The 20,524-nt window shown below is 36.9% G+C and overlaps 1 protein-coding gene across 1 annotated transcript in view; it reads left to right on the forward strand.

Moving 5' to 3' along the window:
• Positions 1-17,490, forward strand: part of KCNN2 (potassium calcium-activated channel subfamily N member 2) — a 144,088-nt gene extending 126,598 nt beyond the window's left edge. The window contains exons 5-8 of the mRNA XM_081090419.1: positions 158-268; positions 8,124-8,251; positions 14,313-14,382; positions 16,880-17,490. Coding sequence (XP_080946545.1) covers positions 158-268; positions 8,124-8,251; positions 14,313-14,382; positions 16,880-17,167 — 597 coding nt within the window. The 3' untranslated portion in view covers positions 17,168-17,490. The remainder of the gene's footprint in view (positions 1-157; positions 269-8,123; positions 8,252-14,312; positions 14,383-16,879) is intronic.
• The last annotated feature ends 3,034 nt before the right edge of the window (positions 17,491-20,524 follow it).

Raw genomic sequence — 20,524 nt, forward strand, 5'->3', positions numbered from 1 at the left:
ATGCATTTTTATAGTATTTATTAAAGATACTGAATATTATAGTGGGGTGTGTTTTTACTTCCAGACCTTTATGTACTTGGTGCTAAACATGTTATACTGTGGCTAAGACAAAAAGTAAAAGTAATAACTCTGGGTTTCTCTTTTCTCTGGTTTTTAGGGTGCTGGTTGCACAGCCCTGGTGGTAGCTGTAGTAGCAAGGAAGCTAGAACTTACCAAAGCAGAAAAGCACGTGCACAACTTCATGATGGATACTCAGCTGACAAAAAGAGTAAGTCACCACCCACTATCTGCAAAGGGAATATTATTTTAGGTGTTTTCACTGTTGGATAACATGCTTTTTGTCTTGACCTCCAAAGCCAAAATGACATGGCTTAGTCTTAAAATGTGAAAATATGGAATTATTCTGAGAGTAGACTCTTCCTAACTTTAGATCAAATAGGAAATAATAGGACAATCTTGGTGTTTACTCAAGGATAAAATTAGACCACATAAATCTTTAAAAATAGTCATTCTTAACATTTAAGTTGGCAGTATAGAAAAAGAGACCAATATCAGATTGAACAGGAAGGAATACAGTGTCATTGTAATACAGAAATTTTATGGGAAGGTTATTCAATAAATATTTTACTGACCTCCTATAAGCCAATCACTGTTCAACAACCCTTAATGTTTAGGACTCCAAGGTGTTAGGGCAGATACAGACTCTTTCCATGACTTAAAGGATATCAGAGAGATGTTGAAAATAGCATCTGGAGGGGAAATCAATGTCCAATTATAAAGACTCAAGGAAAATAGTAATCACATGTGTACAGAGTACTCACCCTTTGCCAGCCACTGCTCTGTGTCATGTATAAAAACTTGTTTCATCTTCACAACAACCTGATGAGGAAAATGCTGGCATTATGCAAGCCAAGATGCAGAGAAGTTTCGTAACTTACATCAAGGAGGAAAATCATATAAAAAGGAAAATGATTCCTAATGCCATGACCCTTTAATACAGCTCCTCATGTTGTGGTGACCCCCAACCATAAAATTATTTTCATTGCTACTTCATAACTGTAATTTTGCTACTGTTATGAATCGTAATGTAAATATCTGATATGCAGGATGTATTTTCATTGTTTGTGACCCACAGGTTGAGAACCGCTGTCACTTGAAATACCAAAGTCAAAAATAACTAACACTTACTTTATAGCAGTGTCATCTTGCTACATAACCACTTCCCAAAGTAGAATTCAATTAAGCTGTCATTAAAATAACAAAATTCACTGTCATTTGGCTACTTCATTCATAAAAGAATCAATAGAGATTTCAAGCAGAGTTCCATTTTCAGAGTTTTTGCTCACTTTTCACTTTGGTTCTGTGTATAAAAGTAATCATGTTTAATTTGGTAAAGTAATTCCTAATATATCAGTCACTTTAATGCATATTTTATTTGTTTGGATAATATTTATGAAATGGAAAGATGAATTCCAGTTGCCCTGATAAGTTATGTCTCACCTGTCAGACACGATTGTGAGACTTCATTGCAGTTAGCAAGTCCACATACATTCTGGATGATCGAAGCCATGACCATCTAGATGTCATGCTTTCGTACTGGATTTACCACTTTGGAACATCTACTCTACATAATATTCGCTCAACTCCTGAATTCATTATCCAAACTAATTTCTAAATGTTACAGAAAAGCACTTGGAGAGTTAGGTTCTTGTCATTTTCAAAGATATACTATACTGGGAAATGAAAACACACACACAATTAGATTATTGTGTGTCCACATCTCATCCAAAATTGTAGCAGATGTTTTATCTATTTCATCATGTACTTGTTTGGATGAGTTCTGTACTGTGCAGTTTATGTTTAAGAGACAGAAGTTGTACAATATCAAAAGAATCCTTAAAGTGCGAGCATAATCCAAATAATTTTACCATGAAGATATTACATTCTTTCACAGGAATTAAGTTAATGCCACACTTTAGATACTAGGCAGAAAAATACCTTAAAACACCGTATATAAGTATTTTCAACAGTGAAGAAAAAAAAAAGTGACAGAATCACAAATAAGAAAACCACCTGTCACGCTTAGGCAGATTTCCCCCTGGTTCACAAGCAGGCATTTAGTTTTTTATCTTAAAGAAAGTAAATAACTCCTTTAAATTTACTTTGGGATATTGATACTCCATATCCATATTATTAAAGCATTTTAGAAAAGACAGAGGCTTTGATTTTTAAAACCTACAGCGTAACATTATTATATACTGCCTTTGATTAAACAATTTTGTGAAGTTCAGAGTTCTTCCCATTCCAGGTTGGGTTTTTTAATTTAGTTATTTCAGCACTGCTGTCCTTTAGGACTGAATAATACATTGCCTTGCAGGACTTGGTGTATTGTTGGATGTTTATCAGCATTTTGTCCTCTGCACACTAGATGCCAGCAGTAATATCCCACACACACATTTGTGACGATCCAAACTGCCTCTAGACATTGCCAAATGTCCCCTAACGGTACAAAATTGCAACAGTGAGACCCACTGCTTTAGCTTGTTATTGCCCAAGGATTCAGAGACTGAGATAATTCCTTTTAACAGATAATCTTTAAGTGTACTGAATTTGTTGTAATCTCCTTTCTGGGACTAATAGATATTCATTTAACAAAAATATACTATATACTTACCATAGTTGGGGTTCTGTGTTAACTGCTGAGGATAGACAGCTGAAATATCATATTCTAGGAGACAGAGACTTATGCTTTTATAGTACTGTTCTTTTAGGCAAATTGGATGAAGGCTCTGTTTTTTCCTCTGCTTGGCCAAAATGCACTTGTGTTCTTTCTCATGAGTCCCCTAAAGTCCAGTTAAGTTCTTAGTTACTTTAGATAAACTCCCTATTGGTAATTTTCTGTTATGAGTCAGATTGTTTGTAAGAAATGCTGTTCCAGTTTCAAATTCTCCACGGTGCTTCATTAATTCTGTTTATCTCATTCCTACTTAAAAGGGTAGCTACTCTGCCTGTTTCTTTGGACCAGTCTCTTATAGGTTTGAGAAGACTTTCCATCCAGCAGGCTTGCTGACAGATTGACTTTTATAGGCAACATGTCGCTAAGTACAGGTACAGATGTTTAACTGGCCTTAGAACCAAAGGTAAATTTCTAGCTTAGAATACTGTAATATTGATATTATAGTCAATACAATATTCGAAAGTAATAGTTATTTTATACAAAGTCAGCAACTTAATGAGTGTCATTTACTTGAAACTTGATTCCATTCATTTATTTGTGGAATGTCTAAATGGGCCCATTTAGAATTTTTAACTTTTTAAATAAAAAGTCTAAAATATTTAATGATCATTAATGAATAACTCCTAGGGGATAACCAAGAGTAGATGAGGACCTAGAAAATGTACATAGTTGCTAAGATTAAAGATTAAAAATATAAAAACTCAACTATCCCCTGTAAACACTACTTTGTTTCTCTGTTTGACTACCTCAACCATATAAAATACTGTGTTTGAAAGTAGGACACACTCCTCATTGGGCAGCAGCATGAAGGAGTTTTATATAATTCCAAAAGTTTACATGACACTCTGCAATTTAGAAGTGGCCTATAGATACATGTACACAGAATAATCTGATGATTTCAAAAGGAAAGCATCATAGCCATAACATGTCACTGGGCTTAGTATGAGAGGACCAGCTATGTAACAGACTTGAAGTTTATCACCTCACAGAAGTAGTATTTAACATGCTGTATTTTTTGGCAGTATATTATTACTATTCATTTAGGTCTGAACCAAGAGGAAATCTTGGAGTTCAGCTCTCTAAATCCTTTCATTTTGGAAAGAACAAATTTTTAAAGTAGCTGGATGTACCATGAAGGATAATTATACATATTAATGTCCACTGTGGGTGTTTCCAATCCTATTAAGAATTCCCAATAAGATCCATAATAAGAACACTATTATGTGGTTATGTAATTTCGTTGCTTGTGTGTCTCTTAACATGGGAACAGAAATTCTAGAGGATTTACTCTATGTAGTGCTTACATTGTCCTTAGCCATATAGCCCAGTGGTTTGAAACACAAAAGGAATGGATACCTTGACCTTGCCCTGTTCCACAGTCATAGCATTCACCCACCCCATACCTGATCTATAGGAGAACTCGGTGGGCACGGTGAGAGCCCGTGACATCCCAGTGCACAGGCTCAGTAGCATTGTCTGTATTTGTCCTGGGCGTCACCCTCAGCATATGTGGCAGGATTTTACTGTAGTTTCCAGATTGAGAAGCAAGAAACTCCCCTGCTTGGTTGGAGTGGGAAAAGATGAAAGAGATCAAGAGGTACAGATTGCCAGTTATAAAAATAGTCATGGGGACGTACAGCATAGGAAATATAGCCAGTAATATTGTAATAACTACATTTGGTGCCAGGTAGGTACTAGACTTATGGGAGTGATCACTTCGTAAAGTATAGAAATGTCTAATCACTATGTTATCACTGAAACGATTATGTTATATGTCAGCTGTAATTGGAAAGTAAGTTTAAAAAAAAATGGTTCTTTAAAAAACAAAACTGTCCTCCTCCTTATCAGAGATTATGTTCCTTTCCCTTACATTCGGGAGGAGTGGAAATACTGCACTTAACCCTCTGAAGGGAGAGGCAAGAGGAAGAAAAACAAAGCAATATGTGTTGAAAAAAGTCACAGTAATATAAAGGAAAGGAAAACTATAAACAAAGCACTCTTTTAAACAGTGCTCTAATTGCATGTGTCATTACGGTTGAACAAAGGCAATTGTCAGTTAAAAGTATCAGCATTAAGTGCTTTTGTGGTTGATGAAGTATTGTTACACTTTATGGCTTTAATATTTTATAATTACCTATGAGTCAGCAATATAACAGTTCATATCCTTTATACCCATGAAAGTGGGTTTAAGGCATCTGGGTAAGCGGTATTACTTTTTAGTAGTATAAATTATTTTAGGGCCTTTCTTTTCTCAAATTATTAAGCTATCTGATTATTAATTGGCCTCGCAAGTATTTCTGATAAAAGATTTGAATTGGAGTTGAGCATTAGTGAGGCAGAACAAATGTTATTTTCCTTTTCCCCTGTGTGTGTGGAGGGGGAATGAGAGAGGAGGCAGAGTCCTTTCCTGTCAAGAAAGAATCCTCCTCTCACTCTCCTTATTTTTTGAAATATAGGAAATAAGTTAGATTTCATAGTGCTGTTGGCCCATTAACTGGCACTAAATTTCTGAGTATATTTGTAAATTCCTCATACAAACTATCATGGTATCTAGCATGTGGTGGAGACTCAATAAGCATGGAAATGCACTGACCCATTCAGATTTTAGATCTCTTCTCTAACCTGTACAGCCTTCTTTCCAAGAGGATCCTTTGGCTGATAAATATTCATCTGCTTCCTGATCAGAAGTGTTTATGATGCAAATTATATACACTCTGGTGCCAAATTTAACCCTGGAGACATTTATTTCATACCATCTCTAGGGCCAAGGCACTGAGCTAGGGAGACACAAAGATTCATGACACAGCCCCTGCCCTCCAAGCATTTGTGAACATCCTGGGAAAAGGAGTAAGGCAGTGGTTCCCAACCCTTTTTTGGCCATGCCCCACCTAAGCATCTCTCAAATCCTGATTGCCTGCCCCCGCCCCCCTGCCCCGTGACATATAATTCTTATTCAAAACGTGAACTCCTATTCACATGGAGGAAGCCTAAAAGGCCATTAACTTGGTCTAAACAAGCTTCCAAAGAACATGACATCTATGAAATAGAAAAATAAAAGAACAAAAGGACAGTTGAAGTAGGGAGGAAGAAATCACTAAGAAATTGTTTAATAATATGAAGTGATATGAAAAAAAAGCAAATAAAGTTTCAAAACATGTACTAGAGAACTGAAGTGCACAAATATGTCACAATATATATTCATATACTGTATATGAGGCCCCTAGAACCATAAGAAATGCAAAAAATTCACTGTTAACTCATTCTCGAATTCCCTCCCCCCATGTGGCATGTGCCCCATGTTGGGAACCACTGGAGTAGGGGATCCAGGGTTACATTATTAGATGACTGACCTTAGGGCTCTTAATTGTGCAAACAAGGGACCCCCCCGCCACACACAGATGTACTTCTCTTTCATGCTAATGATCAGAAATGCATAGAACCTGCTTCTCCTGCAAGTTTGCGGATCACTTTCATGTAACAATCCCCTACAGTTCAAACCTGTAAAACACTGAAGTGCTTTCCACCCTGTCGTCTTCCTGTCTGCTGTTCCCTTTCAACCCTATGAGAGACTGGAAAAACCTACTAGAAACACACCTGACCATTAGGCAAAGGATACCTTTTTCTATTTGAGGACATACTGTTTTGTGGCTGCTATCTTTGAAAAGTATCAGTTAAATTTGATGCTTTGAGAGGTTAATTCCTATGTTTGAAAACCTATTAAAGAATTATAAAAGGGGATGTTTCAACATGAAAGCATACATATGTATTTTTAACAGGTTTTTAAAAGCAACTGTAGGGATTTTACTTTCAAATGAGAAGTCGTTTTCGGTTTCAGCCTGTCAGCTAAGATGAGTGAATACAAATACTGCAACATAAGGCCTCAGGCTCACTCACCCCATTGAATTCTGAAATTGAAGTCAACAACGTATACTGCATCCAGCTCCTTACCTCTGAAAAGGTCGTACAAGGGTCAGATGGAAAAGCCTTCTGAAAGGTGACTCCTACCTCTGTGAGGAAGAGAAATGTGTTTCCATAAGAATAGAGAGCCAAGAATTACCTGGAATACCTTTGAACGTCCCCGTGGACGGTGGTGACTTTCCTCATCCACTGGCTGGCGCTCAGTCCCTAAGTGTCAGTCGCTGCTCCGTTGGTTTCAGAATGCTGTCCATGCAGAGGCTGATGAATGTCCAGGGGATGTGACCAAAAGCCACTCCTAAAAGCAATTTTAGGAAACCAGTCATTTTCTTACAATAGGTTCTAGGGATACAGTTTCACTCAAAAATAAAACTTTGCAGCACCATGAAAAAGGCTAACATGAAAAAATATACATACAGACATGGGCCCATAATCTTAGTGTAATGCTAAGGTTCTTATTGTAAATTTAAGGACTAAAAGGACTTTACTAATATTTCTCTTGAACCTCACATAATGATGAGGAAACAAAAGTTGTACAAGGTTGGCTAGCCCCCTTGACTGGACTTGGTTAGTAGAAAGACCAGCATGTACTCCAGTCCAGCTCACTGTTCTGTCTTCCCCACCACAAGCTGTCCTTAAAGCGTTGTCTGCCTCCACCCAGTCCCCACTAGCTGGCAGCTCTCCATGTGAACATCTTTATGCCTCTCTCAAACGGTTGTTCTGAGAGCAGGTGATTAACAACAAGAAGGCCACACGAAAGCTCTGGGTCTTTGGGTTGAACATCGCTAGTAAGTATTCACACCGTCCATCAGGTCTTGGCAGTGTTACTGTAATGCTTTCATCCTTAGGTTTGTCCCATTCATTTGAAATGAAGTATATATTTCAATTACCAACAAAATCATGACAACATAGACGTCTGTCAATTAAGTGGGCTTACCAACTCAGTTTGCTAAGACACTCTGGGAGCTAGGAGACTGGGTCCCTGTACAAGCAGCAGTGGAAATGTGCCCTCCTTCCTATTGTGCGCAGCCAGACATGCCGAGCAGGCTCGCAAAGGCAAGATTAACCTTGGCCTTCTGGCCTGTTGCCTTTCTCCAGGGAAATGAAGAACAGCGAGAGAACAATTGCAATACAAGGTGGAGAAATAAACACCTCTTGATTTTTTTTTTAAGTGGTTGAATGAAGAGAAAGTCCCTGATAGGGTAGAGTTTGGCCCAGCAAGAGATCAGTAGCTCCCTAATATTTCAGTTTAAATATTGTTCCCACACAGATACTGGTACTTGTTAGATCCATGCATATTCTGTTTTTTAAACTTTTAGATTTATGTAAAAAAGAATTTTTGAGACATAGTTACTAAACAGAGCTAGAGCTTATCATGATCATTGGGTGAAGACTATGACCCCCCAGCCAAGTTGCAAAGGATTCCGCTTTGGAATTTATCAACTGCTTTTTTTGTTTATTTTCCTAACAGGTGAAAAACGCAGCTGCCAATGTACTCAGGGAAACATGGCTAATTTACAAAAATACAAAGCTAGTAAAAAAGATAGATCATGCAAAAGTAAGAAAACATCAACGAAAATTCTTGCAAGCTATTCATCAGTAAGTACCATTCTTCATTTTCCTCCTGCTTTTGTATCTCTAGGTTTTAATTCTAGCACTTGGCTATTCTTCTCTCATGAGGGAGGAAAAAAAGAAAACGTCGTCAGGCTTGTTCCCAGAGGACGGTATTTGGCACTTTAATAATTTCATAAATGAAATCCTGAGCAAAGTTGTCGGTTCTTGTATGATTAGGAATCATTTATTATTGGGAGAATAGTCATTTAATATATATAGTAATTGAATGTCTTCTGAGTTTCTTTAGAAGCAATAATTTCAGTTAAAATTGTGTTTCTTAATTTAACATTCATATAGTTTGCTCTAACATGTTTAGTTTGTATCTACTGCAAAATCTTGAAAAAAAGTAACATTTTATTGTCTGGATATTTTTTAATACTCTGCCTAGCATCTTTATATGAAGGTAGTACTATAGTTGATTCACTACTTGAGTTTTTAAATGAGTTTTTAATCAGGACTTGGGGGTTTTTCTCTGTGCTACGTGTTCATTGTAGATTTTACAGTTCCTCTGGACCCTGTGCTCTTTTATCATTGTCCTGACTTTATTCAGGCCACCAGAGTTCAAATCTTTCATGCCATTTCATTGATACATTATATCACTATCACAGACGTTCAAGTACAGATTTATATCTAGTGAGCTTCAGTGATAATCTGAAAGCACCAGGTCTTTCTCCCCCAGGCTGGCGGCATCCTTACCGTAAGTACATTCACCTGGGTGTCCATTATGATGCTCTACAGACTTGCTCTTAATGCCATTTCCAAATGGGGAAGAGCAGACATGGTCACATTTGTGGGTCAGCAAAGTGGCTGTCCTCGTGCAACCTCCCGGGGTAATCATAGAAAGGTGGGGAAGTACTGGGTCTCTTGACTAGTCAGTGAAATGTCTTCGAGAGCTAACTAGCACAGCAGAGGAGAAAACTCTGAGGCTGGAGTTTTCATTTTCTATATTTAGGTAATTTGTATGTCTTATATTTCACTGACATTCTGTGAGAAATGGAAAAGAGAATTCACGTACTCTGAGACCTAAATTAGAGGGAGCCTGCACACGCAGTGGAGTAGCTGGCCCTTGGTGCTAGTCTCTCACGCTCTTTTCCTTGCTGCCACCAACACCAAAGGGACATCATTCCTCCTTTAAGCTCTGTGACTCGTCTAGATACAGACTATGCTATTTATCCAGGAAAGCTAGGATTTTAAGATAATACTCCTCTAACATCTGGGAAAGAGTAAAAGGAAAGAGCAAGAGAGGAACACTGTATTTGATGTGGCTCCCGAGAGAGAGTTGCTCCCTGGAGCTCACAGCTGTCTGTGCCTGGGTCCCACCACCTAGGAGCACTTGCCTAGACATCTGCGTTCCCTGAAGCTTGGAGCTAAGAGAGTGAGTCCCTTGACAGATGCTGAGCCGTCACCTCTGCTCTCATCAGGCCTTTCATCCTTTCTGAGGACAAGCTTCTTCCCCAAGGATCACCTGACACAACTCTCCCACACCCCAACCATGTAACACAGTAACCCCAACATTCACACAAGGGCACTCATGCTATTCTGTGGAGAAATCATTCTCTGCACTTTTAATTTTCCAAGACTAACACATACTAAAATATATTGAGTATATTAAAAAGAAAACTCATCTGTGTGGGAGTGAGGTGACATGGAAGTAGCGAGTTCAGTCACTGTACGCGTCCAGCAGCCACACATCTCCTTTCCTCCAGGATTGTATTTGTGTCCCTTTCTGTCATTGTGACCTACTAAATGTATAATTAAATGTGATTTGCCTTTGATGCCTTGGATAAATTTTCATGTTCTTTTTTAAATGCTTTTTTTGTAACATAATTCTGTAGCCATGTGTAAATGGTGGGTATTTATGTTGTCACAGAGCTCTTAAGTCTGAATATATTCACACTCAAAAATTTGGGGGACAATTTAAGGGTGTTCACTATACAATCTTTTCAACTTTGCTATAGGTTTGAAATTTTTCATAATCAAATGTCAGGAAAATTATCTTTCAGTAAACCAAGTTTAAAAACTGTCCCTGAGCTGTTGGTGCACTGACCTGATCATAAGGGTTTCGTGGCTCCTTCAGCATGCTTCTTTTAGATAGACTAATAGAGGAGAAAAACATGTGTTATTCCTCTCCTTCTTGCAGACATTTCTTATTCTGTTTCTTCTGTAGCAGTGTATACTCCTAAAGCAGATGAATTTCAAGCAACTCAAAAATGTTCTGAATTGTTTTATAAATTAGTCTTTGGGTGATTGGGTTTCCTTTGAGGTGGGAGGGACCTTGTACTTTGTGAAAAAGTACACCTGAGAATTTATGTGGGCTGGGTTTGGCTAGTTTATTCTAATCATACATTAACTACCTTTCATTTTAAGTTAGTGAAATCACAAAGGAAAGCACATAGGGCTCGATTCCTAAGGGCAAGGCCTTTATTGCCCACTGTTCACACCCAGTGAGACTGTCAGCCTTGTGTGTCAGCACTGGGTGAAGTCAGACTTTGCTAGTTGAGGACAAATTGACAAACTCATTGGGTAGAGCTCTCCTGGCCTCTCCTATTCTCTGATTTGTCCTGAGAGCTTTGTCAATAGCTCTCTCTCTCCCCCTCTGCCAGCCCCCCTCTCTTTCAAATCTTTCTCTTTTCCAAGCTTCATAGCCTTTCTCCCCGACACGTGCCCTCTCTAGTCTCGGATGGAAGCCGAACTCTGTAGGCTGTGTCTTCTCAGTGACATATCTGTCTTTGTGGATGGTTACTCAGTGCCACGAAGCAATCTGTGTCTATAACAATTCACCCTTTTTCTGGTAGCAGCTTTAACTTTAAAGTTTATCATTCTTCTATCTCACCTCTATCGACCCATCAATCAGTATAACTTGTCTCAGAGCCAAGAAATTCAACAAACAATATTTATAACATATCGAGTGTTGCATTACCTACCTTTCAGAAAGCCAGGCTTCTAAACAGCCCCAACTCAGAAAAGATATACCCTTCAAAAAGAAAAAACACACACCACATCATTATAATCCTATTGTTTAGAACATTATCCTTTTAACCCTTAAACATTTTTGCATTCATATTAGGCAAAAAATGTTTCCTTAAACATTCTATCTCAAAGAGGCCAAGATGTCATGATACAAGTTCTTCCTTCTGAACTCTAGTTCTGGAGGAAACTATGGGCTTTCGGGTGGGGAAAGAATAGCAGCAATGAAGAGGGATGATAATATATTGAATAGTGTTTCTCTCTGATCAATATGCCAAAATCCTACAGAATCTTAACAGGATCTTCCAGCCAATGAATCGAGCCCCTTGTGCACCACTGAACACCACACTGTGTTATTTTGTTCCAGAGTATTTCACAGTTTCTTTTCTTTTGTTTTGTCTTTTTATTTCAACAAAATGAAAATAGAGCTCGGAAGTAAGTTGTGTGAGCCGCTCCGTCAACATTTGCAGAATTCTCTACCGGCTGCATGCACCCAAGCGGATCCTTTATTTGTGAATTTTAGTAGTCTGATTGCTGCTATGGAAATGTGATCCAAAATCATGATATTTTCCTGTGATAAGTGAAGTTCACAAGGAAGAAATCAACATATGTTTCTTATTCTTTTGGGGGAAGAAAAATGTAAAATACACATCTGCGTGTTACCTTTTATTCTGGCAGCTGCAGCTTCAGTAGGCTTTTTCTACCAGTTCTACACCACAGGCAGTCTAAGCAGCAACAAAGCGAGACGCTTTAAGTTCAGAGAGCAGCGAAAGGAATTCCAATCAAATAGGGCTACTCTAGGTCAGCTTTCCAGATGAGTAGAAAATAAAATGGGCAAAATTCTACTGTCAGAAACATAATCTAGGGATCCAGGAGAAGAAAATTAGGCTCCATTGATTGTAACATGATGTACTCACCTCAGCCAAGGAACCAGCTCTGGACCCTCCTTCAGACTTGCTGAGTCCAGAACTTTCTCTGCATTTATAAATTGCTGGAGGTTTCTGGTCTGGTGACCCCAAACTTCAGGCATTCATGTACCAACTATACTATTACTTAAATTTGAAAAGAAAGCTTGATATAAATCCCTGTCATAAATGGATAAGAAATATATCCTTCTCAGCAGAGAGAGGTAAAAGCAATATCAATTGACAATTGAAACACTGGTAATGAATTCTACCCACAGGCTGTTATCTGTAGAAACTCTCTGAGCTGAGAGCCTGTTCTCCGTTTCCTTTTTTAAAAAGAAGATAGCATGTATTAGAAGATAAAAACAGTATAGGGCTGGCCTAAGACCTTTTTCTTATGATAATCAGGAATTAGAAGAGAATTAAAAGGAATTACTTTCTCTCCATCTGTTTTAGTATTGTCTAATGTCTTAGTCATCTAGAGTATCTCTTGGTATAAATCCAGCACCTTGGAAACATTATAATAACCTAGCCCACTTTATTTCATGCATGAAGAAATTGATGGTCACTTTAGGGCCAGGGAAAGGGTGGAATCCATGTCTGACATTGTGGTTCTCTCTGCTACATTTCTCTATAGTAAGTCACACATATTTAAAGTTTGTGTGTGTTTTTTTAAAGGGGGGATTGTTTTTGTTTTTTGACTTGTTTTTTAAGAGGCAGACATCAAGACTTGAAACCCTTGTAAATACTTAAGGAAACATTTCTCAACACTATATTAAATTTAAATCTGTGTTTGTAAAACTCTTTTAGACTAGGACATATTCCATCTCTATAATAGCATTGAAAAGGAGCCGTTTTTATAAACACATTCGCAATGACAAGTTATAACCTTAAACTGTTTTAGATTGCTAAAGAGCATGATGTAGGCAGGTGTCAGTTAAATTCTTCCTGGCAGAAGGAACTATATCTTCACTGTAGAGCAGATTTGGTGACATATTGGATATCCTAGTTTCAGAACAAAATCACTGAGCATCGGTAACATTTGTTACAAAAATCTCCCTGGCAGTAAAATCTTGCCCTGTGAATATTTTTTTCTTCTTTGTAATTACCTTTAATTGAATTTGGGAAATAATAAAAAGTATTCTCTCCAGTTTTACCACTACACTTTGTAAAATTATTCATCAGCAAAGTAAAAAGGTTAGCATAGATATACATGTTTTTTATTAGGTAGTTCAGAGAGACCTGCTCTTTTGGAGCAAGGCTTTGAATTGTTGGCTTAAAGAACAAAATGGCACTTTTTAGTTGGAAAATCTTAATTTCTTGGTACCATAGTAAAGACTGAATTAAGTATTTGTTAAAATATTACAATAAATGAATTAAGGAATAGTTCTCATTCAGAAAGATTTTTTTATAACAGTGACTTTTTAACTATCAGATATATGCAATGGTATTTAAAAGTATCTAAAAGTAACTTTATAAGTAACGATCCCATCTGTCAGATACTTTAATTGTCCTCTGACTTTTATGTACAATAAAAAGGGAAATTCTCCCAAGGAAATGGTCTGGCTTCTCTTCAAGTTCGATGGCAGTTTAAGATAAAAGTCAGGTGAAGAATATGAGAATTATGTGTTTTGAGTTGTCTTGCTGCTGGTTGAATAAAAGTTGTATTTTTTGCTAATAAGAATCTCACTTATCACTGTGTCTCATCAGGTTCAAATACCTAACCCAATCCATTTCAGACTAAACAGGGCTAACACCTGTATCTAGTCACATAGGCATAGGAAGGTGCTCACTGCTCTAAGTGATGCAATTCCAGTTGCTTTGCATATTTCTTCCTATGTCTATTTGTCACGATACTGGGGCTTTAATGAATGTTTTGGCTTTTCTCATATGGTTAATTCCTTATGAGCCTTTCTTAATTCAATGTTAACTACCTGGTGAACAGTTGTCCTATGGACACCTCATCCCTTACTCTCTCTCCTTTCCTTTTTGCGGTGTTGGGGAAGCATGCTTCTCATTGTAGCAGATACATAACCAGTTTTGACTTTACCCCAAATATTTAAGGCATTATCCATGCAGTTATTGCCCTTGTCAATTTTGTGCATGCTTTTTGGAAGGCATATGATAGCCATAGAAAGAAAGAAACATTTCTGACTTCAGATTCTGTCTTTTAGATTAAGAAGTGTAAAAATGGAGCAGAGGAAACTGAATGACCAAGCAAATACCTTGGTGGACCTGGCAAAGGTAAGCTGGGGTCTCAGCCCTCCTGATTGCATCTGTTGGAATTAACCACGGCACAATAATTAATAATGCTGACACAGGGGGCCACCCTAAATTTATTTAACAAGTCAGCCAACCAACTGCCCCAAAATGATGGTCCAACTTAGAAGAATTTTTTTTAAACTCTTACTTAATATGTTCTTTTCCTGCCTGTATACATTATTCAACTGCATTCTAAAAGCTTTTCTACTTGCAGTGATTTGGACCAACATTAAGAAACATAAGTGGAATAGGAGACAATACCTTGGGAATTCTTATTTGTAGTTCAGTCTCATCCCTATGAGAACAAAACTACATCTTGGTTTTAACTATGAGGCTTAGTAGGACTCAACAATAAACACTTTTTAATGTATTTTAAGCAAAATCAGAAGAATGTACATTTAAATTAAAATACCAGAAATTACATCTTAGCATGAAAGTTGTCTTTCAAAAAAAAGGTATCACTTTTGTATAACTTATGGTTCTTTCTCCATTTCATAATTTAAAAATTAATAGTTCCCAAATTCTTCTGACACATTTATAAGCTGTATCTGGTTGATTTTTGCTTGTTCTTCCAAGTAAACTCCACTTTTAAAATATGAATATTTGTCAACAATCACAACATTGCATTTTCTTGGACTAATTCTAAAGATGGGATTAGGATAGCATTTATGTGTGTTCAGCCTTTTAATACAAATGCTTTGAAAGAGGCAACTCTCAATTGGATCTGTACGTTCAGTTGTGTCATTTGTAAAGCCGCAAGTATAATAAATAAAAATATATAAAATCCACACATACTATTTCTGGTATCATGAAATAATACATCTAAAGTATATTCACTTTCATGTATATCAGTAACACATAAGATATAAATATTGAAGATGAATATTTGATACCTCAGAAATAGAATATAAGTGAAGTATTTAATGACTTACCTCTGGGAGAGTATATATCACGCATTTAAGCTGGGAAGCACACATATGAGGCTCAGAAACATCCTTGATTAGTATTTACACATGACATTTGCTTGGATACTTCATGAACAAAGATGAGGCAAACTCTTTCATTGCTCCTATGTCAAATGATAAAAGAAATTAGGAATTAGGAATTTTTATGAAAAAAAGACCACTTGGAAATAATATATATGTTATATCATGATATATATATATATATCATTTTACTTACGGTATAATATCTGTTATATATAGTAACTACATGATTTTACTTTAAAATTCTTTAAGATATATAAAGAATACTGTTTAATTCTTTGGTGCCATGCTTATTATTATGACTGCAGCACTGTCTATGCCACAAGGGTTCAATATTTTCTGGATGAATGAATATTGTTCACAGTCTCAATACTACATAGTAAAAAAAAAAAAAAAGTTAATGCGTTTTGTCTCCATTGCCCAACTCAAACTAGCTGTCTGTTCTGAATAGTAACTTCCTTATATAGTCAGTCCATTTATCATCATGAGGAGAACGTTCCACAGGCTGGTTCAGCAGGAAAAGAGCACGCGTTGCAAAGGGAAATGAGGTAAAAGAAGGAAGGCTCAGAGAAAGGGGACTGTGACTTGGGGAAAACTTAATGGACCTAAGGCTTACAGCTCCAGTCTTCCCTTCCTGGCCACCCTCTCCCCTCTCTACCTCTATGTCAATCGTCCCTGAGAGCCTCTGGGATACTTCTGGAAATATAACTGGGAGTCAGAGTCATGAACAGCCTCTGATCAAGACAATCAATTGCAAACTTCACTAGGATACCAAAAGCATCTTCCATTTCAAACCATTTAGCATCTGATTAAACCATAGCCAACAAGGTAGCCTGGTAACTTCAGTATCGTCAACTTTTTATTCTCTCGTTGATTATCTGTAAAAATGCTCTTTAACCCGCAGAGAGCCCTAATTTGAAACATGGGACAGCAAAAGATATTAACAAGTTTTTTACAGCTTTAAGTTCCTAAATTACACAATCAAGTCAGTATGTCTTAAACTTTGTTTTCCACCCATAGAATTTGTGCTACATCCTAATACTATCCATACTATTATTTGTTTTTCTAAAATCTCCTGTTTTTAAAAATTAACCTTGCCCTAATTACTATTACACATTACAAAGTGAGTGCAGTGCACTAACATTTGTATAATCATTAAGCTATATATATAAATATTAAATCAAAACATGTTTGTCTATCTGTACACCAGAAATCATTGGACATACCACCTACAGTATTCTCAGGGGCTGGATCTAATTAATGCCTAAGATATTACAATTCTAAGTCCTGGCATCGAACACACACATACCCTGAAATTTTCTTTGCAAGATACTAGTGAAGTGTCCAGTTAACAGACGCCCCGCCCCTGTTGCACTGATTGTCCCCAAAAGGAGACCAGCCCTCAAGCTCTGAGAATTGACCGTTTCTTCCAGGACCCGTGTAATTAAGACTTAGTTCTTTGTTTTTCTATTCATCTCAATCCTGTTTTCCAGACCCAGAATATCATGTATGACATGATTTCCGACTTAAACGAAAGGAGTGAAGACTTCGAGAAGAGGATTGTTACCCTGGAAACGAAATTAGAGACTTTGATTGGTAGCATCCACGCCCTCCCCGGGCTCATCAGCCAGACCATCAGACAGCAGCAGAGAGACTTCATTGAGGCTCAGATGGAGAACTACGACAAGCACGTCGCCTACAATGCCGAGCGGTCCCGGTCCTCGTCCAGGAGGCGGCGGTCCTCGTCCACAGCGCCACCAACGTCATCAGAGAGTAGCTAGAAGAGAATCAGTTAACCACAGACTAAGACTTTTTGCCATCATATGGTCAATATTTTAGCTTTTATTGTAAAGCCCCTATGGTTCTAATCAGTGTTATCCGGGTTCTGATGTCAGAATCCTGGGAACCTGAACACTAAGTTTTAGGCCAAAATGAGTGAAAACTCTTTTTTTTTTTTCCTTTCTTTCAGATGCACAGGGAATGCACCTATTATTGCTATATAGATTGTTCCTCCTGTAATTTCACTAACTTTTTATTCATGCACTTCAAACAAACTTTACTACTACATTATATGATATATAATAAAAAAAAGTTAATTTCTGCACATACTGGTTTGGTCAATTGACATTTCTGAAGATTCACGTCTCTCCTTATTTTCAGGTAAAATGACTGATTATCACCTGATACATGTTGATAATTTTGATTTCCAGAAGTTTGGCAGGTTGGAAAAAAACTTTCAATTATTATATTTACTAGGATGTTCCATCATTATGAAATATTATAGTCACATCATTTGACCCAGCCCAGTTTACTATTTGAGTTTATAGCCTCAGTTCTAATTTGGTTTCCAAATTATGTGGAAAATGAGGTGGTTCTATCAAAACGTAAAAGTAAGACGTACAGATGTTTTAAATAATTATTTCATTCCAAGCTTAAAAAAAATTAACTCGAAGAAATTATCAGGGTACACCATTGTCTGTGAACTGATATTGCAGAATTTAGGTCTAAATTAGTTGTCATCTCTTTCCATATATTCATTTATTATTTGGGTTGGGATTATACACATGCATTTGCATACTTCCTAACAACTTAATGAACATAATTTTTAACATGGTACATATCACCTAAGAAATGGTCCCCATTTGATCTGTATTTCCTTACTTGGTACAAGGAAGTAAATGGCATCTGGTAAATTTAAGGAGCTTCATTACACTTGTTTCATGAATGGTTAAGGTTGGTTTCTGTAAAAGAGAACTGGGTAGTTACTGCTGCACACACATCTCTTTTCCATTGGTTTTAGAACAACCGCCCTTGAAATGATAGCAATGTGGAATTCCCTCACATGGTGGTACTTGCAGAGTCTGCAGAAAGAACTGACCTGAGGTGGTAGGGATAACACATAAAAACAAGGTTTCACTTACCCAGCTGCTGGGTTGCCCTAAAACTAAAAATGACCCCTTTATTTTCAGAGAACTTCTGCTTTGCCATCCTCCCCTTTATTTTACACCATATCTTTGGGGTCTACCTTACAACATTGCAAGTTGCTTAGGATACCAAGTACTTTTCTTCTGTAACACAAAACTACAATGATATATTTCATCATCTTCCATAGTTCAATGAGTAAAGTCACTTTCATAGCTAGTCTCCATAATCAGTGCAAAATCTAACGTTTCCATTCAAGATCAAGGATATAAAACAATGATTCCTTTCGATTGAGAATAACTTACCATTATTACCCATCCAAAGTGGCTGAAAATAAAGCTCATTTACACTTCTTCTATATGTCTATGTAGGATGAGGACAAAGTTTGGAATGTCCTTTAATGACTGAAAGAAAACCAGAGCACGCTTATAGCAATATACTGCTGAGTTAAATGAATTTCAAAATCCTGCATTATCAGGATTTCTACTTCATGAGTGAAACTAAAGTTTCCTTTATGTATTCTGGGTTGCATACAAAAATATATCAAGTATTTGGTGTAAACATTGGCTATAAGAAAGAAAAATTTTGAAAGATAATTTGTTCTTGCAACTGATGCAGTTAATTCTTGTGTATATTCTACCTCTATTGTGACTAAAAGGCAAAGTAGCAGATAATTAAGTCTAATTATCATTTTACTGATGAATTAGCACTACCATCCCAAACTACTAGAAGACTAAGGAGAAAATAGTATTTTCTTCTGTTGAAGGAAAGAGGAGAGTTTTAATTTCCATGTCATTATCTTGTGTTTATTCTCTTCTTCCAAATTAGCAGCAATTCATGTAAGACGTCATTCTTTTGTCTTCTAAATTGATCTTACTTTTCCTGTTCCTCTATGCAAAGTACATGAAGACTAGTAGAGATGCAAAAAAAAGTGTAGGATCTTTTGTCTATTTTTTTTCTAAGTACCAAGAAAGTCACAATTTAAAAGAGGAAGAGAGGACCATCTGTTGCATAGACATGGTTGGCAATATGCTGAATGAACCCTACATTACCAAGACTCTTCCATGAACATTATACAAAATCCTCTGAATCTCCTAAAATGACTGCTCTTTTGTGGTGACATATACCTTGCTATAATTTGCACTTTGTTTTTCAAAGTTTCTAATAATGAGTCTTGTTACACCTCAGCCTACCATACCTTGGCCTCACTATTTCTCCACAGCAAGTACAAGAGCATAAGGCTAGAACAAATCACTTTGAATTACAATGACACCACCTTCCTCAATAATGTTCTTAATCTGCCCTTTTTGTACACAGTTGACAGAAGATTCCAATAAAGATGAACCAAATACATAACAGGTAGTAGATCTACTAAATTTCACATGCTTTCTCCCTAATTTCTCCTCCCTTGGTGATTGTTTTACAGAGATTCTCCCATCAAAGCATCTGGAATAATCAATTTTATTCCAAACAGAATATGAAATTTGGAGAAAAACCAATTATTTAGAGTTAATATGAATCTTCAAAGATGGATTAAAATACTAGAGCCTTCCTATTTTGCCACTTTGCCCAGTCTTGAGAAATAGAATGATGAAGGTAAAAAATATGAGGTTAAAAGTCAGGTCTGGGTTTGGAAATTAGTTTTGCCTCTTGATAGCTCTATGTATTTGAACAGCCTTAATCCTTCTGCCCCTTTATCTCATCTACAAAATGAGTATTCAAATATAGATATCAGTGAGACTCTTGCAAAACCTAATGTTTTATCAAATCATGGTAGATACTTTTTGTTACTATTTCCAGTATAAGGCAACAAACATTAAATACCCCATTACATGCCTATTTTATTTTATTATAACTTTTAACAGCTGGCAGTATAGTTTATAAAATCTCTTTCTTACCTATCTAATTCTTAAATCAAGTGACTGGATTCTGGTTTAGTTGTTCAGTTCCTGGTCCTATCACTGATTTTTGTTTAATCTGATCTAGAATACCAATAGGTATGTATGTGTTGTCTTTGTGATTCTGACATACTTTTTTCTTCTTGGCATCTCACAAGACCTGTTCATGAATATGATCCGGGAATGTAGAGGGTTCTTGTCCTCTGTGCCTAGGACTTGGGGTACTTACTTGGGGATGTGCTGGTACAGTCACCCAAGAAGTGGATCAAAGGGCTCAACTCCTTTTCCATATCCGTCCCTAAAGTTCATGAGCCTCCA

The sequence above is a fragment of the Myotis nattereri genome (assembly GCF_964212035.1).
Source record: "Myotis nattereri genome assembly, chromosome: 4".
NCBI lineage: Eukaryota > Metazoa > Chordata > Mammalia > Chiroptera > Vespertilionidae > Myotis > Myotis nattereri.